The sequence below is a fragment of the Akebia trifoliata genome, chromosome 16 (genome assembly GCF_017979445.1).
Source record: "Akebia trifoliata isolate Shusen 1 chromosome 16, ASM1797944v1, whole genome shotgun sequence".
Taxonomy (NCBI): domain Eukaryota; kingdom Viridiplantae; phylum Streptophyta; class Magnoliopsida; order Ranunculales; family Lardizabalaceae; genus Akebia; species Akebia trifoliata.
Window position 1 is genome coordinate 28,666,871 of NC_141390.1, and position 22,209 is coordinate 28,689,079.

Genomic DNA, 22,209 nt, shown 5'->3' on the forward strand with positions numbered 1-22,209 from the left:
TTTATGATAAAAATGAATCCAATCTCCATCCTAGATGAAAATAAGATATCGTATATCTAACCATGTATGATATAACACATTGTGGTAGGAAGAATTAGGGGTGGAGCCAGGATTTTGCCCATGTGAAATAATTAATAGTGAAGAAAATATATCTGGTGAGGGCAATTACATAATTCCTTTTAGTTTTAATTCTTTAACAAAATTCAGTTATTAACTTTCAACTCCGTTGTTTTTGTGATTTCATTCCGATGATTAAATAATTAAATTTTTTGACAAAGTAATGAATTTTTTTTTTTTTTTTTTAATAGTAAAGATACATAACATAATCTTTATTTATTTTTTATTTATATAACTTTTGAAAATCTGTAATTGCATTATCTTTTATTATACATGTATTATATTTGAAGATTATCCCAAATGATATATTTTTTCATTTCTTTTCAATGCGTTCGGTAAACCTATTTGTAGTGTGTTCAATAAGTCGTTGTTGGTGGGAATCAGTCTCAGGTCTAATCTTATCCAAAAAATTTATGATCTAAACTAGTTGACATTTGCAGCATGTGGTATCATAAAAGCTTCGTGAAAGATATTTTGTACGTAGTAGTTATATTCATTATTCATGTGATGGTATTTTAATTCATCTATTTCCCTTGAATTGTAATTTTTTGACTCAAAAATTTTCACTCAGTCTATACTCAACTTACGTGACAAAGGCGAAGAACTATAAATCTTTTTCTTTAGAATACACAAGGAAACAATCAACGGAGTTTTGTAACCTTGCCATGTCAGCCAAGTACAGACCGAGTGCAAATTTTCGAGTAATAAAATCATTAGAGATTACCATACAATGTTAGTTCACCAAAAAGGTCATGGTCATACCCTCCTAATGTACCTAAAAAGGAATCCTAGGTGGAAATATTTGGTTTGACCTACACATGGGAGATATGTTAGTAACCCACATCTTAGGTTTTCTCTTCTTTTCTAATTATAGACGGTAATAATTTCTAAATACAGACCAAAGAAATAAATCTCCGTACTTCACCTCTCTTACAGTATGTAAAAAAGTTCTAAAAGGAAACCTAATTTCCACGTTAAATGCAATTTTATCCAGATTTCAGTTAATCAAATTCTCAAATTCTCTAATTAATTAGTTTATCTGGCAATATTATAAACATACCTGAAAATTGTTTAAAAAAAAAAAAACTATTTTTTGGTATTTTTTCTGTTTTTTTTTTTATTTTATAAAAAAAGTTAGAAATACAATTAATTAACTTGCAGACCAAACAAACTACAGATGGAGTCTTCTTAACTCATGATAAGAGAGAGAGAGAGAGAACCAGAGAGGGGACCGACTGTTCAATCTTTCATCTTTCGATCTTTGAAGTCAAACCCAAGGAAGAACTAACAACATCAACAAGAAATCCTTTTGGGTTTTTTCTTTGTGTGTCAGATTCCGATTGGAATCTCGGATGGTCTTTTCGATCGTAGGTAGTCGAAGATGGTCGGTGGAGGGAGGTGGTGGCGGTGATTGGTGGTGGTGGGGAGAAGCAGATGAGGAAGGGGAAGGGAAGTGGTGGTAGAAGCAATGGATTGTTCCCTAATTCTTTTAGAATTATTTCATCTTGTTTGAAAACGGTGTCTACAAACGCTAGCACCGTCGCTTCTACGGTTCGGACGGCTGGGGTGTCAGTCGCGGCTTCGATTTCTGTTCCAGCGGAGGATCAGAGAGATCAGGTTCTCTCTCTCTTTTTTTTTTGGTTAAAATTTTAGTTTTTAATTTTGTTCCTTTTGGGTTCTTTGTAAAAAAAAATCTAACCTTTTATTTATTTATTATTTTATGTTATTTGCATCTTTTTGTATTGGTTTCTGTTTTATAACTTTGTGTTTTTTTTTAATTGGGATTCTGTTGAAGAAGGTGAAAAAATCTTTATTTTTTTAATTTTTATTTTAAATTTTTGGATATATGGATTCTGTTCAAGTTATTATTATTTTTTAGTGAGATTTTGTTGTGGGTGGTGATGGGTTTGTACCTAATTTCATGGGCACATCAAAGAAATGAAATACCCATAGACTAATTAATGACCCAAAGTTGAGGGGAGGGGGGGGGGGGGGGAATCATTAGTTTTTTGTTGATTTTTCCCTCTGTTTTCTTGTTCTAATAATATGATCAGATTAGGATAATCCATGTAGTTTTAGTCACATATGTTTTCTATCTGTTTAACCCAATTTAATTAAATTAGTTAGATTTTTGTTTGGTCTTTTGAGAGAGAGATTAGATGTTTGCATTGAGAAAGTTATACATCAGAGCAACATTTGGGTTATTAAATGGGTGCCCTCTTTTGGGTTTAGAACTAAGGAATATGGAGGAATGTTTGTTGGTTTGAAAATCATGTTTTGTTACCATTGCTCTTGTATTTTTAATATTATTATAGATATGCTGACGACTTCATTAAGGACTACTTGCATCATGTTTATATAAGTTGTGGGAGGAGAGAGTACAAGAGGAGAACATAAATTGGTCAATGGTGTTGGTATATCCATCTATTGTGGGCTAAAACTTGATTTTCCATTTTCCTTGCTCAAAATCACAATAAGAGGCTAAATCCGAATCACAATGAGTGCAATGATAGCACTTCTCTAAATTATGTGTTAACTTTTTCTAGTTTCGGTTTTCATGAAGTATGAACCTAGAAGATATATTTATAACTAGTTGATTGTCACAGTGCCTGTGTACTGGGATTTGGACAGCCATACCCAACAATTTGCTTAATCCATTGATTTGATTCTAGTAATTGACTATCAAAGGGGCTTATTTAGCCTAAGAGAACTAACTTTACTTGCACCATCATCAACCTCCCAATTTGTTATATTTTGAGTTTGAAACAATTTTGAGACATGAACATTGGTAAATGGTTGTCAAGATTTGGGAAGAAATCGGAGGCGTTTTGGGTCAAGGTTGTTTGCATTAGCTATAGATGCCAGAATTGGTTAATCTTCCCTCATCTCCCTATGGTTTGAGGATTTGGATAGGTTTTTCTAATACTTCCATCGAGTTTAGGAAAATGGTATCCTTTTCATGATATCAGAGAGGATTAAATTTTTTGGAGGACGTGCATTGTGGAGAAGAACCTTTGGACTTTCTTTTATATGCTTCATCAGAGGTTGAAGGATTAGTGGAAAGTGGAAAGTGCTTGTTCTTTGTATGTATGTGGTTTCATAGAAAACTTAAATGTTTGTAATTGGTGGACCTTGGCCTATTATTTGAGCTTCTATAGGAGTAGGTGAATGGACTTCAGTGTAGTAAGAGGATTTAGAGATGGACCTCAAGTGGATCCTTCTTGGTCAAATCTTTATATCACAAGCTTGGTAGTAGGGGCAAGATTTCATTGCCTTCCAAGTTGATTGGGAAATTCATGATTCCTTATAAGGTTGTCTTCTCTATATGGATGGCAGTTTTGGATAAAGTGCCTACCATGATGACCTAATTGGCATAAGGAGATTATAACTAACATTTCTATCCGATATGCAAAAATGATGGTTGGTCTATTGATCATTTATTTCTTCATTGCAAATTCTCAAGTGACGTATGGAAATGATATCCATTTTTTTTTGTGTCATGGATTTTTCCGAAAATTCTCATTGAGCCCTTATGGGATGGTGAATAAAAGCATTTAACTAGGAAATCCCTATGAAGATATATTAAATTTGCCATTTGTTGTTCAGTTTGGAAAGAGAGCCTATGGGACTTATGTTGACAAAGAGGAAGATGTCAAGGTTGTGATTCTCTTCACTAAAGCCTTGATATCCTATTGGTCTTGTGTTATTTCGGAGTTTCAAGGATTGTGTCTGAGGACCTTGTATTTAAGTGGAGGGATATTGTATTTTAGCCTTGTATTTAAATGCTAGGATAGTTGTTATGCTTTTGAGGTGTGAAACCTTGTATTTAAGTATTTTGCATGTATTATTTTATTTTTCACAATTTTTTATTTTTCTTAGTATAGAAGTCGCATCCTATTGACTTAATGGCAGTTCTCTCATTATGTGCATAATGGATACAACGAGTTTTTGTTCAATACTTATGAAAGTCTAAAGCTGCTTTTGTTGTGGCACTAATCTGATGAATTCCAACTTATTGTTTATCCATCTAGAGCTACTCAAAAGTTTCAGTTATATGTTCTAATTTATTTCTGGTCAATTAGGTATTATGGGCTGGTTTTGACAAACTAGAGGTTGGTCCATCTGCCTCCAAGCATGTTCTCTTACTTGGTTACTCCAACGGCTTTCAAGTCCTTGATGTTGAGGATGCCTCTAATGTCAATGAATTGGTTTCAAAGCGTGATGGTCCAGTTACATTTCTACAGATGCAGCCCATTCCGGAAAAATCAGATAGCAATGAAGGGTTTAGAGCATCACATCCTTTACTATTGGTGGTCGCGGGAGAGGAAACCAACAGCTCTGTTTCGGTTCAACGTGGAAGCCATTTGGGTGGGGTGGTCAGAGATAATAATGTTGGGCCTCAACAGGGAAACTGTGTTTCATCTCCCACCACTGTTCGGTTCTACTCTCTAAAGTCTCACACATATGTGCATGTTTTGAGATTCCGATCGGCTATATATATGGTTAGATGCAGCCCTCGAATCGTAGCTGTGGGCCTTGCAGCACAGGTAAGCACTAGCTTATGCGAGATGGATATTAGAGTTAATCTACACTTCACTACACAATGGTATAGATAATTAGTACCATTTACAAAAGGATATTCAGATACATTGTGTCTGGTGCAAATGCACTGGGCTGGGAGATCTTGTCTTTACTACTATAATAAGAGAAGGCGGAGTAGAAGTGATTCGACACCAAAATTTGGATCTCACAAATGCCCCCACCTTTACGTTTAAATTTAATATAATCAAGGTCATTTTGGTCAAAAATAAAAATTGCAATCCCAATGTAATCATGGTGGTTTCTTTTCAAAATTACAAAATAACCTTTTTTACTATGTGATCTTCAAAAGAACCCTTTGATTAATATTTTAAATTACAAATACCCTTTTGTTGATACATGTGCATTTGCAAATGCAACTTTCTAGTGTGGGATGAAAAGATTATATGATCCAACCGTCCAATTGATGGAATTTTTCTTAAGTGTTCATTGACAGTTTGAATTAAGGGGATTGGATTATCTTTATTATAATGAAAGAAGGCGGAGTAGAAGTGGTTTGACATCAAATTTTGAGTGGCCATATTCCCCTACTTTTATATTTAAATTTAATATAAGCAGGGTCATTTTGGTAAAAATCCAAGAAAATTGCAACTTACAACCGTATAAAGACGTTGCTTAGTTTTCAAAATTAAAAAAAGTATCTGTTTTACTATGTAATCTTCAAACATCCTTTAATCAATATTTTAAATTACTATTAAGCCCTTTTGATACATGTGCTTTTGCACATGCCACCTTCTAGTTATATATAATCCAACTATGTTGATTTATCGAAATGGTGTGTTGTGAGTCTATGTCTGTGGTCACTTGTCATAATAATTTCATCTGTTGAGTGCCATCTATGGTACTATTACCATGCATTCCAAGATTACTGACTGTTGCCTTATTTATTTTTTTCGTGGCAGATATACTGTTTTGATGCCCTCACTCTTGAGAATAAATTCAGTGTCCTGACTTTTCCAGTCCCTCAGCTAGGAGGACAAGGAGTGGCGGGGGTTAACATTGGTTATGGTCCAATGGGTTTGGGTCCGAGGTGGTTAGCTTATGCTTCCAACAATCCTCTGTTGTCGAACATGGGCCGCCTAAGCCCTCAAAACCTTACACCTTCTCCAGGTGTTAGTCCATCAACTTCACCCGGAAACGGGAGCTTGGTGGCTCGTTATGCAATGGAATCTAGTAAGCAGTTAGCCGCCGGTATAATTAATCTCGGTGACATGGGATATAAAACTTTGTCTAAGTACTGTCAAGAGCTTTTACCTGATGGTTCCAACTCTCCAGTACCATCAAATTCAAGCTGGAAAGTTGGTAGGCTTGGTTCAGCAGCACATTCAGCTGAAACAGATATTGCAGGGATGGTCAGTACTCCACATAGTCTTAACTTTCTTGTCAGAAATTTTAATAGAGTTTCTTTGGAGATCTTAGTTCTTCTTGCTCTGATATTGTGCTCAAAATATTAGAAATTTTTTAGATGTACATGCATGTTTATAAATTAGAAAACACTTTGATTCTTTGAGGGAATGGAAAATTTTCAATATCTTGTGAGAAATAATAAGAGAGCTGCTATTTTCACCCCAAATTTTACTTGTTACACGAATAAGTAAAAGTTGGGGTGCCAATAGAAACTCTTCCCCCCTTTTTTTATTTTAAGATTTATATTTGGTAGATTTAGGATTTTATATGAGCCTAATCCTAATTATAAAAGCTGCTGAAGTTGTTTGAATGTGTTATAATGTTGAGGTAATAATTTAGATGTAACCTTTTTTTTTATTTTATGGATGGGTAAGCTGGACTTGAACCCATGACCTCAAAGTTGCGTTGCAATGTGTCAAACCAACCGAGCTATTGGTCTAAGCCCTGAACCAAACTTTTGTAATGTTGAATGGTGTGTTTTAATCTTTAATTAGGGTGTGATAAATAATTTAAGAAATTTGGGTGTGCCAATAGAAGTTCTCTATTATAATCTTGCAAGAAAATTAGTGTTACCATTTTTACAAATAATAAAATTAATGATATGTTTAACATTGGTTCTAACGACACAGCTTTTCGTATTTGTTAAGAATCACAGTTATTTTAGCTTATTACAAGGACATGTCTTTTGTGTTTAAAATGGTCGATTGCAGGTTGTTATCAAAGACTTTGTCTCCAAAGCAGTTATTTCACAATTTCGAGCACATACCAGTCCAATTTCTGCACTATGTTTCGATCCAAGTGGGACACTTCTAGTTACTGCGTCTGTACATGGGAACAATCTTAATGTATTTCGGATTATGCCATCCTCCATACAAAATGGATCAGGCACTACAAACTATGATTATAGCTCTTCTCATGTGCATCTCTATAAGCTTTATCGTGGAATAACAACAGCCGTAAGCACTTAACAGTTCATTTCTCAGATATTCTTCTTTATGGTTCATATGCTTATATTTTCTTCTTCTCTCTTTTTTGGTTGCAAATGCGTGCAACAGGTCATACAAGACATATGTTTTAGCCATTATAGTCAGTGGATAGCTATTGTTTCATCCAAGGGGACGTGCCATGTATTTGTCTTATCCCCATTTGGTGGGGATGCTAATCTTCAAACACACAATTCGCATAGTAACGGATCCACTCTCCTACCAGGGTTATCTCTACCGTGGTGGTCTACTTCGTCTTTCATTGTAAATCAGCAATCTTGTTCACTCCCACCACCCGTTACGTTGTCTGTGGTGAGTAGGATAAAAAATGGAAACTCCGGGTGGCTTAATACGGTGAGCAATGCCGCAGCTTCGGCAACAGGAAAGGTTTACGTGCCATCTGGTGCTGTTACCGCTTCTTTCCGCAATTCTGTAAATCAAAGTCATCAATCGCTTCCGTTGAAGGCAAATGCCTTGGAGCACTTATTGGTTTATACACCTTCCGGTCATTTAATTCAACATGAACTTCTTCCATCACTAGGGGTTGAACCAAGTGATAGTAGTTCGAGAACTGGTTCGGGTTCTTTGGTACAAATACAAGATGACGATTTACGGGTGAAAATTGAACCTGTTCAATGGTGGCATGTTTGTCGAAGATCAGATTGGCCAGAAAGAGAGGAATGCGTTTCCGGGATTGGTCTTGATAGACAAGAAGCTGAAAATATGGTCATAGATACTTCCAAGTGTGAAGATAATCAAAATAGTACAAAGGGAACAGATTTTGTAAAACCAAATGAAAGATCACATTGGTATCTCTCCAATGCTGAGGTGCAGATAAGCTCTGGGAGGATACCTATATGGCAGAACTCTAAGGTACCCATTTTGATTTAAGTTGTTAGTTTCTCTTATATGTTGTTTTCTTGATTTCTGATTATGATTCTTTCATATTTGCTCCAGATTTCTTTTCATACAATGATTCCTCCAAGGGATAATGAGAAGAAGCTTACTAAAGATTTTATGGGTGGAGAGTTTGAAATCGAAAAGATCCCTGTTCGTGAGATTGAAATTAGGCGGAAGGATTTGTTACCTGTTTTTGACCATTTCCATAGCATCAAATCAGGTTGGGATGATAGGTAAGAGTCCTTACTTAAACCAAAGCGGAGTTTTGGTTATTCTGAAATAATTCTGTCCAGGGTAGATTTCTGCTTGTGACTTGTTGAATGAGGATGATAATTGCTGGATTATGTAATTCAGCTGTTCAGAACTGGTTTTTAACCTTTTTATTTATTTATATTTATGATTCAACTTTATAAATGAGATACAGATCAAGGCTAATTATAAGGTAATTCGTAATTTATACCTTTTGCGTTTCTACAATTAACATAGAGTTCCACAAATTTACCGTAAATTTTCTGAATTTTATCATCACTATTAATCCTTTGTTGCTCAAGGACAATCCATTCAAATACATTACCTCAAAAGCAACATCTGCACATAGAGTTCCACATAAAGTCGCGAACATTTATGTGCCCCTACATAGAGATGTGTCAAGGGCTGATTTTTGGCGAGGATTATCCCTCACCAAGGAGATCCTTACAAAAAAACTGCCTTTTGAAACTTCTAACCCTACCAAATATGGCATTCAGTTACTCGTCTTAAAAAGGTGGCATTGAAGTTGAACTTTGAAAATGAACTGTCCTTCGTTTTTTCAACTTGTAAACCACTTTTTTTTATATGAAATTGTGGAATCCCAGCATTCAAGTTGATGGTGAAATTGTACGAACCACATTATACACATTCATATATATGATGACACTTGCTTGATTGATCCGTGCAGGGACAACATTGAGGGAAGATATGCAAGTACTTCATGTAATGGGCCTAACCGAACTAAACACAAGTTTAAAGAAGAAACTGTTATTTGCCACTCTAAACCTGCATCCCTTTTATTGGTGGGAAGTTCAGATGCAGGTAACAACAGGATTTGATTTGAAGATGCATAGCGACACTTCATGATTTAACAATTTATTCAAAATCATTTCACAGTGATTTGTATTTACTAGATTTAGAGTCTCGGATTCTAGCATGGGTGCTTAGTATGAACTTTTTAATTCAAGGATTCCTTACTATATTTTCCTGATTTCTCCATTAGTGTCATCAAGAACATCCGGTGGATTGCTTGATTTGGATCAAATAAATTCCGGCAAGTCTTACGCCCACATGAACCAAACCATGAAGGAGGTTGATGGTGAAAAGAGAGGGAACTCCGTGCCGTCGCCCGTACCAAGCCAAAGCCTTTCCAATGGAGGTTATTTGTCATCTCTCTTTGAACAATCTAACAAGGATGATTCTCAAGACAAGGTTACTTTTGTTCCAAATGGATTACCCTCTTCAAAGAGTGAATTGGTTTGTGTTGGAAGACCTATTGTGGAAGCAGCTCCATCTTCAAGTACTAGTGGAGTCAGTGAAGCCTCCAATACAAGTTCTGACCGTTCATCTTCAATCCCGAACAATCTCAAGGAGGAGGGGCCTTTGCACGTGGACTTGCATGACCCTGTGGATTTCGGGCAGTATTTTCAGGAAGGTTACTGTAAAGTATTGGAGAACAATGATGAATGCCGTGAGTTAACTGAAGCTGTTACTGATGCGGACAGCAGCAGTAGCAATTGCGAGAGGGAAAAACCCGAGGAAGATGGGGAGAACGATGATATGCTTGGAGGTGTATTTGCCTTTTCTGAAGAAGGTAAGAAGCTGAAAAGTATTATCTTATATATACATATATATTATATAATAAAACACAACGGTGGGTCCCACTCTCTTTGTCTCAAGATTTATACTATAAACAATGTATCTTGAGGACAGATTTTACATTTTTACCTTTTATCTTTTTTCTCTTTCCAAAAATACCCTTAAGTTTATTCTCTTTCTTCTTCAATTTTATTGTCTTTCCTCGATTCCCCCTTTTTTTAATAATACCTCTCCAACTTTATTTTTTTTTTCTTTTTATGCCCCCTTAACTCCAAATTTTTGTTAGTAATGCCCCCCCCCCCCCCCCCAACTTTATTATTTTCCTCTTTAAATACCTTTACCCCAAAGAGGATGCGGCACAAGCGAACTCTTGAACTCAAGTGTGTGTGTATATATATAAATATAATAAAACAAATAGGTCTTGAGTTCAAGCCCCCCCCCCCCCCCCCCCCCCCCCCCCCCCCCCCCTCTCTCTCGTTGGCCACCCACAAGAATTTATCTTAGCTTATCCAGTATGTGTGGTTTGTGGGTATTGCTTGTTCCTGGGGGATTTGAGTTAGATATGGTGCTCTAAGAAGTCAATCAGTTACCTCGTCCCAGTAAGTCGGACCTACTGGTCTGGAACCCCTGTCATCAAATATATATAATAAAACACAATGATGAGTCCTCTAGCTACGGTTTCGTGGGGTATAAACATCCCACTTCAGTTACAATGGAGTGGGATCCACGCTACCCAACTTTATTGCATTTCTTCTTCACTCCCTTCAACTTTATTATCTTTCCTATTATCCATCCCCCACCCCCTTCTTTCCAATAATCTCTCTCCAATTTTACCATGTTTTATCTTCTACTCCCTTTTTTCAATAAAACCCTTCTTAACTTTATTATCTTTCTTCAAAGACGTGGCCCCATTGTAGGCAAACTCTAGTATATGTGTGTATATATATCACAAGTACAGTGACAGCAGTCTACAGATAACAAGCCATGAAAGACGAAGGGTGTTGCATAGGATGTGACGTTCGCAGATCACCTTGATATTTACTAATCTCTACCTCACATTCCCTATATTAAATTATGTATTTTTCTATAATTGCATACATTCAGACCTGTTGGCTTACCATCCACTTGGTGCAGGTTGATCGGTACCCGCTAGTTCCACGAGTATAAGAAAAAAAAAAACTGAATCAGTGCCATGAATTCCCCACTCACTCAAATCTTGTTTCCTTTGTAATAAAGGTCCGAGGGAGAGAGGGTTGCATTGAACCCCCTTCAATAGGGAAAGTGAGGTACTGACTTGCGTTGGAAGGGCAATCGATTAAAGAGGAACCCACATAATGGTGTGGAGAAGAGTGTGGCATGCCTCTCGCTTATTTATTTCTCGTGTACATGTTGTAGATGGACGCTTTCGGCCATGGAAGAAGATTGAACTCTTGGTAGAGGTAAGATTTGGGTTTGTATTCCCTTATCATGAACTTCCTATCGAGTTTGCTTTGTACAGATGTTCTCTGTGAACAACCGACTTCTCTTGAAGTTGTTTAACAAATATTTGTTTTTCAGAAAGAAAAAAAAAAATTGGAAAAAAGAAAAAGAAAAAGAAAAGAAAAGCTGATTGTGCTTTACTAATGGATGATACTTTTGTTTGACTGGCTTGTAAAGAATATTTCTCTACCACCATTATTTAAGATGTGTTTCAATTTAGGAGAAACTCTGAAAAAGGGTTCAACAAGATTGCTCTTTGTGCTCTTTCTGGGTGTTTTGGTAATAAGTTATATATCATGCATGGGTTTGCATTTATACAAGTGTGTCAATGGGCTGGGCTGTATACAGGCCTGTGTTAATTGGGCCGAATTGTAAAATATATTAAGGGGTCTGGACAGTCTAATGGGTTTATGTTGAAGCCCATGAATGATCCTCCAACGAAATGGGCTTTTCCTGGCCCATAGAAATTCTTTCAAATTCAACACAAACTAATACAAACTCAGAAAATTTTGTGACATTTTTCTTCTTCAAATTATTCATGATTTAATCATTTTTTTAAATTGAACAAATAAAAATAAAAACTATTTAATCACTTTAGCCTTTATTGTCTTATAATTTCTTTTATATCTTAATCAATTATATGTTTGGTATTCCTCCCTTACACTTCACCAATCAACAATTACTAAACATCATCTAAACTCAAGATCATCGATCAATATGTTTGATATATATATATATATATATTTGCTAACTGAGTGTCCGGGCCAGTTTGAGCGCATCACGATTAATCTCGGGGAGGACTATCACAGCAACCCACCACCATGGTCCCCCATTAAATCATGAGAAAAACACAAGAGGGGAATCGAACCCGTGACGTGCACCTAACCCACATTTCACGTGCTTGTCCATACCACTTAAGCAACCCATGGGTGGGTATATGTTTGATATTTTACTCTTTGTTTGTCTCCTCTTCTTTCCTGAGATCGTTTTGGAAATGAGTCTCGATGCATCTGAGGAGCTTATCAAGGCTCGGCTTGCCACTAGGCCAACCATTCGGGTTTTAAGAAGATTTGATTTGCAAAAGAATGAATTTTAAGATAAAAGTCGATTGTGATGATTTTGAAAAATGTGATACAAAAATAATAAATCTTTTAATCACATTGGAGAGTTCTCTAAATATATGTGATGAAAATTATTAGTCTTATTTGACCAATTGCCGCAGATTTCTATTTATGAATCTCTATGTTTTAAGAAGAATTAAGGGGAACCAACTGTTTTTTTTTTTTTTTATTAATATTTTGATAAAGTAAATAAAGAAGAAAGATGTTTAATAACCACAATAAAATAAAGAAAAATGAAATAAATAGAAAATTATAGAAAGACAAGACTACATCCTCACATCTCACACTTTGGAGTCCAGACACCCTGGAATGGTGATGTTTTTGTTCAGGAATCAAGAGTGCCATGTGACCATGTCACCACTTCATGTAAAATATTTCTCCTTGTTCTCTTGATTGGTAGGATTGGGCCCACTTTTTTCATGATAGAATTATCAGTGGGCCCACATAGTACAAAAAAGTCTTAATTCTCTCTCCTACGTGATATCCGTGCCTTGTTGTACACTTAATTTTGTCTACGAACCTAATAATATTCAAATGTCTCTTATTAGGCCTACAAAAAACGAAAAAGAAAAAGGGAGAGTTGTTATTGCCACACCAACTTTTACTAACGCTACACCAACTGTGTGTAATTCTTTGGTGATTTATATAAGAATTGATGTGGCATTAGTAAAAATTGGTGTGGCATTAGTAGCTATCAGAAATAATAGAGTTCTATATGAACATTATATTTGATTAATAAAAATAAGCAAATCAATGATAGTAACCAACCGTACAAATTATCACATCTAATCTAAACAATTAAAAATCACTAATCAACTTAAATACTTATATATAAATCCAAAAAAAAAGATTCTTCTATGGGATTTGTGGCCAAAATGATACAGTGTTGAATGTTGACATCAAAGCTTTTCATGTGCAAGAATACATCAAGGATCCTAGTTTTACATGAATTAGGTCTGGATCAGATTCGGGTTGATTTGGTATCGATCCAATATGGATCTGATCGGATCGGGTTTTTATCGGACGTTAATATTAAGATCTAGACCTGATCCATTGACAATCGGATCGGTTCGTATTAGGCCAAATCCGATTTTCTATACAAAATCTAAATAAACTTCATACATCTCAATAAATATATAATATATCATTTATATACTTTTTAACATATTATCGGATTGGGACATGGTTGATCCAGATCCAATCCAATAAGATATTGGATCGGATTGGATCCTTATTAGAATCCAAAACATCGATCCAGACCCAAAGTTCTTGGATCAGAATGGATTGGATTTTGGATTTGATCCTATCCATTGACAGCTCTAGTATGTAAACCTCCCGTTCTCCCCATTTGTTGCCAACATTTTCATGTTAGTGAGATCATCTTGTCGATTTTGTCTTCCGCTTGACAAGTCAAGACCGTGCCTACTCGAATGGGATAAGGCTTTCTTGTTAGTGTTGCGTGTTCTAAAGATTACACTAGAGCGTTAATTTTGTCTCAAGATTTGTTCTATATCAAGTGCTCCGTAGCATTGCCCCAGGCAAGCTTTCCCACCTATTTCAAAGCTTGCGCAATTTCACAAGGGACTTTCGACATATCTTGTTTCTAGTACATGTCACGCGATTCCATAGAGACTAGAATATTTGAACAAAATTGGCTCCTTGCCATGGGTTTTGCCGTTGGTGGAGACTTGAAACTTCGACTTTTGAAAAATGAATCATTCTTTAAGGTGGGTTGCTTCATATCTTGAGGAGACACAGGCTTTCTCTTGAGCTATGTGAGTGATTGGAGATTCAAGGTCATCAAATCACCTTTAAACTTCAACTAAGTAACTACAAATTACATTCCAACAATTAAGTCGATTTTTTATACAAAAAGATATTTGTTTGAGAATGATAGAATTGTGTATCTTTTTTTTTCGTTTCATGTTTTATAGATATTGTAATTAACGAGTTTTCGTTTCGCAACGTCCTTTCTATCCATCTATTATTTGTCTACTAGAATTGTGTGTCCCCCTACTAATAATATACGTGCATTAGTTAGCTATTGTAGCAATTGAGAGTGTCAAGATTTCCTTTATTCTTCTCGTAGGCTGCATTGATCCAAGTTTGGGATGTATTCTAGGGATCTTGGACTCCCCCGAGAAATGACTCTCTTGTCAATGTTATTCGTTAAGTTCGTGGGTTCTGGGGTGCTACGTGTACGTAAGAGATTATATATACTTTTTACACCCAACATCGCGGTCTCATCAATCCTTCCAAAAATCATTCTAGTAGTTGCATTTGCTTTCTACTAGGAAATGATGTTGTAGGTTGGTGGGAATTCTCTCCATCCTCTGAAGTGGCAATTAAAAAACTCATGATCTCCCCTTTGAATATAATCTTGGAATCCAATGCGCCAATGTGAATGATATGCCATTCTCTTCTCATAATAGAAGATGGATAAAGAATAATTTACCATATATATATATATATGCATCCCTTTTGACCACAAAACTAATAAAAGGATTCGATTCTCTCCATTATTATAGAAAATCTGCTATTGCCATCTCAACTTTTACTAACGCCACATTAACTTTGGGCAATGTGATTTTCAAATGAATTGGTGTGGCATTAGCAAAAGTTGGTGTGGCAATAGCAAATATCTATTATAGTGAAAGAGATCTCGTCATGTTGTATCCAATTATCCATTAGTCATCATGAGTTAAAAACAATAAAAAAAAAAAGCCAAAAAGAAAACAACTAACCAACCAATGAGAAAGACAACAAGAATTAGAGATATGGGCGTGCTTTGGTAAGATTCTTCTAAAAGATATAAAATAAAATAAAAAAGGAAAGATGTCAAAAAGATGTCAAATGGGCCATGAGTTAAGGAGGAAAAGAGGAGGGAGTGGGTGAAGGAGGGGTAGTGGATCTTCCTTGGAAACCTATCCATTATATATTATAAAAGAAGAGAGCTGATATTGCCACCCCACTTTTTACTTATTACACTCTAATTTCTTAAATTATTTACCATATTGTTCAATTTTTTTAAAGGTTTGGTTCAAATTATAATATCTACATTACAAAATATATAAACAGATTCAAACAATTTTAGTAGTTTACAATTATGATTAGGTCATATAAAATGCTGAACCTAAAAATATAAAAAGGGGTTTTTCTTAAAATATGTGTAATTATGTTCAAATCATGATTTCGATACACTATTCATTTTAAATCCTAAAACATGAATTACGAGTGAATTCGTCACATTTATAATCAATGAATTTGCTAGTATATCCATATAGAAATGATGAACTCAGGAGTTCATAGGTTATAAAAATGACAAATGCATTTTTTTAAAATTAAAATGAACAGTGTACCGAACTCAGAATTTTGTTACATTCAACCCACGAAAATGGAGATTCACCTGCATAGAAATCTAACAAAAAAAAATAAAAAAATTGATACACTAATCATTTTCTTGGATATTGACACTTATTTTCTTGAATTTTTGTTTTTGTTTTTTGAGATTCACCCATATAGATTTATACTTATTTTCTTAAACATGCACAACTCATGACAAAATTCCATTTTTGATATACTATTCATTTTAATTCCTAAAACATGTTTTCTTACGAGATTGTCATTTTTATAATCAAAGATCTCGCTGATAAATTGTCAGGGAGATCACAAGTAATGTTAAGGTGAATATCAACGATCTTGTCAACTATAAAAGTGATGAACACACTGAAAAACATGTGTTTGGGAATTAAAATGAATAATATACCAAAATCGGAATTTTGCCATATTCAACTCATGAAACGGTAATTTACCCTTTTTATTTATTTTAATTGGGGTGTAAGAAGTAGCAGTTGGAGTGCCAATAGCATCTCTCAAGAAGAATCCATCTTCAGTTATTGTAGAGAGAGAGAGAGAGAGAGAGAGAGAGAGAGAGAGATAACATGGTATAAGGTCATTTCTACGTCAACCCAGCTGTAATTTTGAAGCATAAGTAAGGGAGATGATTGAAAAAGGAAAAAAAAAAAAAACAGAAGAAAAACTAAAACTGAGAAATAAAAAGCTATAAAAAGAAAAGATAAGTTTGAGAGAGAGAGAGAGCAATAATTACTGAAGGAGAAAGATGGAAAGTTGTGAAGCTTACATGCCATCAAATATTGGGATTGGGAAAGAGTCCTTTTAAGGTGGACTAATAGCAGCTAAAACAAATGGTGAGAGGTGTGAATCTTGCAGGGGAACTGGGCACAAATCCTCAGAGAAATATAGAAAGGCTTTAATAGGTAAAACTTTAATGTCCCCAAAAGCAGATTATTTTTTTTTTTCTTTTTGATCATTGGGTTTTGGTCTCAGAAATTAAAATCATCAAATCTCTTTCTAGTTTCTTAATTTTTATTTTCTATGTATCTGATTGAAGTGAAACCCATTTTTTAAATTCTTCTATAAGTTCTATAAATCAAGAACCGAGTTCATTGGAGAAGAAGTGAGCAATCAAGCAAGCATGGATGTGAATCAGTTGCAGAGACGTCTTGTTGATTACACAGCATCTTTGTTTAATGAGGTTAGTATATTTCATAACAAATTAAACACAATAAAGATATTCTTTCAAGATGGGTTTCTTCTATTTTGGGTCTTTGTTCTGTTCTGTTTTTTTTTTTTTTTTTTCCTTTATTGAAGTTGGTTTTGTTGATGATGGTGAGTAGAGATTTCTGGATGATCAGTTCACACAGCTTCAGCAATTGCAAGATGAGAGTAACCCAGATTTTGTTTTTGAAGTTGTCTCTCTCTTCTTTGAAGATTCTGAAAGGCTTCTCAATGAATTAAGCAAAGCTTTGTGAGGCTCAATTTTTTTTTTTTTGTTTGGATTTCAAGTATGGGTATGATTTGATTTAGGAGATAACTTAGATTGAAAGCTGATCTAACTGTTTCTATGCTCTTGGGTTGCTTTGATTTTTCTTTTACAGAGATGGACAAAGTGTGGATTTCAGAAAAGTGGATTCCCATGTTCACCAATTGAAGGGCAGTAGCTCTAGGTACTTATAGTTTTCTTACCCATAAATGATTCCGAAGTACATATTTGATTGTTTGGCTTTTTGTTCTAAGACCCATCATTCTTGTAGAAATGATGCAACAGTAATTTAAAAATTATGAAACTTGATTTACTAAATCTCAAAATTTTACTAGCCAATCCAGATCTGAGATGCAGCCCTGTAAGAATAAAATTTGGGTCTTGTTCATGTTTCTATCATTAGTGTTTTAAGGGAAAAATGGGTTTGTTTGGATAACAGCATAGGTGCACAGAGAGTTAAAAATGTCTGCATCACCTTTCGAACCTACTGTGAAGCACAAAACACTGAAGGGTGAGTTTTGTCTCCTACAATCCCTCATCTCTGATTTATTTCTTCCTTTAATCTATTATGTTAAATTAGTCTGCAAGTTAGGACCAGAAGGCTAGAACCATGAAAATCTTCTCATGATCAAGACATGGTTTGTACAGGTGCCTGAGATGTCTCCAACAAATGAAACATGAGTACTCCCTTGTGAAAAACAAGCTTGAATCTCTATTTAGGGTGAGTAGTAGAACTTGGATTTCTTTAAAGTCATTTTGTAAATAACCATTTGTTGATTATGCAAATTGCATGGGTCCACGTTAACCACATGGATTCCATTTGAGCGAGGTGACAAGTATGGTTGGTTTAGGATGATAAAGAGGATGTAGGTTTAGAGGCCAAGAGATGAGATACGACTGCTATGATCACACCTTTCTTCTAGAAATGTCTCATCTACTCTGTGTTTCTCTATGCATGTGAGAGGTCCGAATGGTGCTAGTCCATGGCAAAGTGTGACCAATCAGTTCTGCCATGGGTCAATGCCACCATAGTCTCTCTCTCTTTCTCTCTCTGTATGTGTATTAGAGCAACTCCAACGCATACTCCATCCTAGTCTGCATCTCCTCTCAACTGCTGTTTTGGAGAGCCAAAGCCATTTGAAGGGTTTTCCAATGCAGTCGCCATCTCCTTTTTGGAGAATCAAGTTTTTTATCGCCAAAATGGAGGACAAGTTTTGATTCTCCATTTTTTGGCTCTTAAAGATTTCATCTCCCAGTGGAGAGCAATTTGGGATTTTAGGATCTCCAACGCAGTCGTCATCTCCATCTCCATTTTGGGTTGAATTAAAAAAATATATATTAAAAATATTTATGGATAAGCATTTTGGATAGCACGGTTGGGGTGCAAACCCCCCGAATATCCAAAATGGAATGGCTAGCAATTATGGAATATAATTATCAAGTTTCAGTTTGCCCTTTGGAGTTGCTCTAAGTGCAACAATTGTCTATTTGGTTTAAGCAAAGAATTAGGATCAAGTACGGTGTCCTGCTCTGTAGAATAGGAGTGGTGTCTACGCGGCATGTTTTGGTAGGAGTTTAAAACACATCGGGCCACGTAGCCTTATATGTTTATTCTCCAACCAAAAACACTCCACATAGACACCATATGTTCTTATATAAACAGGACACTTATCTAGATCGCGACTCTTAGGCAAATCCAAAGCAATGTCACACACTTCTCAATTTGCTAGCTTTTCGATCTCATACACCCTCACAGCCTTTGCTCAACTCTTACTATTTTTTTTAATTTTTTTCAATTGTTGGTGAGTTCAGTTGGAGCAGCAGATTTTGGCTGCTGGTGGATCAATTCCTATTTGGAGCGAGCAACAGTGAGGACATCAAACTGAAGTATAAAACAAGAGAAAAATGGGGTAAGGTGGTGTAGATTCTTAAAGAGAAAGCTTATATGGGTTTTATGGTGGAGATTGTAAGCTACTTCACTTGTTGAAGATTTACCTTTTAACTCTTGAGCTAAAGCTTATGTATGAGATAATTTGTGTTGCAGAGAAAGATAATGTGAATATCTTTTCTATTTATTTTTCCACCACCTTTACTTCTCAGTCATCTGATTTACCTTGTCTCAAGAAGTGATTGATCCGACGGCTGGGATCTTTCGAAAGCAGGTGAAATAGGTCATCTGCTGATCGACCACATTTTTCTTAGTCGTCAGAGTCTTGCCATACTACTAGTTTTCGATAATTCAAGAGTTTAAATTGGCTCTCATTATCTCAATCTACGTCATTTTTTTTTTTCCTAATAAAATATAATTTGTTATTAGGATAGCTTATTTTTTTCACTTCCTTTCAATTATGCTGATTTGAAAAATAATGCACTTGTGAATGAATCATAAATAAAGGAAAGCAGGAATTTGTTTTTAGTAAATAAACTTTGATTTGATCTGATCTGATAGAATGGTTACATCTGAGATTTTACTCAACAGCAATCCGATCTGAAGTTAGAAATCATCAAAATTCATACATTATTCAATTTTCAATTTTTAGTTTTTTACTACTAATTCAAAGACTCTTGTAATATTAACTATATGGTTCTCTAAGACTTTTGTTATGGGTGTTTGGCTGCAAGGGAAGTCCTGTGCCTTGTCAAGGATAAGGCGGAAATAAAAGGGATTCGGATCCACACATCCAAAAATTAATGTTTTTCTAATCCCTCTCAACAATATCAACAACAAGAAAGCCTTATTCCAAAGATTTCAGCTAAACAAATTGTGTTCCTCTATTTCATTGTGTTCGGGGTGTACGGGGCGTATGTAAGAGGGGGGCGTCGTATTATCACCACTCTATACCTAAATATTATTTGAAATTATATATATGTTTAAAACCCATTGTAAACACATATCCAAAATTTCCTTAGCTCAATCTTTTAATTATTCCCCACAATTTTTTTTTTTTTTTGTAAGATTAGGTTTACCTGTTGACCAAAAATGGACATCTCTTTTGGTTGATGAATTAATGATCAAATTCTGATTTATCCAAAATTTTATTCAAAAGCTAAATTACTAAATCAAAATTTCACTAGTAGTTCATTGAAAAAAACGACCATTGACTTTTGGTCAATAGGTAAACCTAATCTTATATTTTGTGGAAAAATTAATTTGGAATTTGACAAATCCCGGATCCACCAATCACACAAAATTGCATGTATTGAGGATATCCCCAATTTACAAAAGTACCCCATGATGGGTGTCGTGCAATTTATCAATTGAGATTCAGTGAGATCTTGTTATTGACTGTCCTATGAGAGAAAAGATTCTTACATTTTGTGGTGGGGGCATAGTTTGAAAATTAAATTGAGGGTTTGTTTGATTGCATATGAAAAATAGGTGGGAAACTCATTTTTTAATGGAAAAACACATTTTCCATGTGTATGATTAGTTTTCGCAATGAAAAATGATTTTTCACCCTCTTCCACAAATCTAGTCTTTGTCTGACATCATTTTCCCATCTATCCCCATAGCAAAATGAAATCCCACCCAATCATGAAATCCTAATGCCTTCTACTTTTTCTTCAACAGCATCATCATAATCACAATCACCACCATCATCGTTGTGTTATCGACGCCATCTCTGATCACCATCTCTTTCTCTTTTGTTCTTCTTCCTCCTCCTCTTTTATTTTTTTCTCTCAAATATTTTCTAAACAAAATCAAATAATTGAATTTTATTTGTCCACCCTATCCATTTTCCAATTCATTTTTTCTATGCTTTTTAAAATCCATGAAAAATTACTGTTCACCACGGCATGAAAAATGAGTCAAGAATCAAAACTACCAAATATTTATGAGAAATATTTGTCTTATTAAGTGTTGTTGATCTCAAATGGATTCCCAAATTGACAATCCAACACCTAGCCCTCTAGATTTCATGGCAAAACTACTTTTTTTAAGGTTTTATTCAAGGTTTTGTAAATGGACAACAATTGAACTCTCACCAACCCCTAAATTTAAAATTAAAATCTAACGGTGAAAAATAATTTTCTACATATATATATATGGAGGCGCATCCGACGACGAAATCTGACGATTGTTTGAACTCAAACTTTTGAGAGAGAGAGAGAGATGGCTTTTTATGAAACTTTGAGAGAGAGAGAGAGAGAGAGAGTTTAATGGGTTTCAATTGGATTTTTGTGAGGGAGAGAAACATTGGAAGAAGAGAAGGAGAGAAGGTTGAGGGATTTAAAACATAATAAAATGTTTTTAGAGGGAGCGTTAGTTAATTAGTGAAAATTTTAACTTTAAAACCGGTTAGAGCCTCTGAATCGTTGGATTCGTTTCTATCTGATGGTCATAAAAACTAGGCAAGAAAGTGGGTAGAGTTTAGGGCCACTGAACTACTGCCATATATATATGGGAGTGGTTCGGTAGCCCTAAAGTTTGTCAAGTTTGGTGTCAAACATTTTTTGTAAATCACTTTTGATGGGGTTAGAAGTTTTGGAATAGGCTGATTTTTTCTGAGAATGATCTCTACGGTGAAGAGATCATCCTCACAAATCAGCTCATTTTGAAACTTCTAACCCTAGTTTACAAGTTAAAGAATTGTGGACCGTCCCATTTTTGTAATCACTTTTGATGGGGTTAGAAGTTTTGGAATAGGCTGATTTTTGGTGAGAATGATCTCCTCATCATAGAGATCATCCTCACAAAAAATCAACTCATTCCAAAGCTTTTAACCCATATTTTGAAAAATGTTTGGCACCAAACTTGGCAAACTTTAGGGTTGTTGAACCGTCCCCTATATATATATATATATGGGTCCCGTTCAGCAACAAACATTTTGGCAAAACATTTTTCAAAACATGAGTTAGAGGTTTTGGAATGGGCTGATTTTTGGTGAGGTTGATCTCTACGGTGAGGAGA

At 35.2% G+C, this 22,209-nt stretch overlaps 2 protein-coding genes across 4 annotated transcripts; both read left to right on the top strand.

Moving 5' to 3' along the window:
* The first annotated feature begins 1,301 nt into the window (after window positions 1-1,301).
* On the top strand, window positions 1,302-11,580 carry LOC147383295 (autophagy-related protein 18g-like). 2 transcript variants are annotated; one of them, XM_086427098.1, is made up of 9 exons: window positions 1,302-1,734; window positions 4,200-4,664; window positions 5,619-6,068; window positions 6,834-7,079; window positions 7,179-7,979; window positions 8,064-8,239; window positions 8,944-9,077; window positions 9,259-9,849; window positions 10,989-11,580. In XM_086427098.1, the coding sequence occupies exons 1-9, from the start codon at window positions 1,552-1,554 to the stop codon at window positions 10,991-10,993; spliced, it is 3,051 nt and encodes a 1,016-aa protein (XP_086283224.1). In that variant the 5' UTR covers window positions 1,302-1,551; the 3' UTR covers window positions 10,994-11,580. The 2 variants fall into 2 exon arrangements, with proteins under 2 accessions (XP_086283224.1, XP_086283223.1); XM_086427097.1 differs by having other exon boundaries at window positions 11,091-11,580.
* Window positions 11,581-16,515: 4,935 nt separating this feature from the next.
* Window positions 16,516-19,383, top strand: LOC147383296 (histidine-containing phosphotransfer protein 1-like). Of its 2 annotated transcripts, XM_086429357.1 has the most exons (7): window positions 16,521-16,731; window positions 16,896-17,009; window positions 17,152-17,282; window positions 17,413-17,481; window positions 17,737-17,808; window positions 17,946-18,018; window positions 19,110-19,383. In XM_086429357.1, exons 2-7 carry the CDS (start codon window positions 16,950-16,952, stop codon window positions 19,167-19,169), a joined length of 465 nt encoding a protein of 154 aa, XP_086285483.1. In that variant the 5' UTR covers window positions 16,521-16,731; window positions 16,896-16,949; the 3' UTR covers window positions 19,170-19,383. The 2 variants fall into 2 exon arrangements, with proteins under 2 accessions (XP_086285484.1, XP_086285483.1); XM_086429358.1 differs by lacking the exons at window positions 17,946-18,018; window positions 19,110-19,383 and having other exon boundaries at window positions 16,516-16,731; window positions 17,737-17,812.
* The last annotated feature ends 2,826 nt before the right edge of the window (window positions 19,384-22,209 follow it).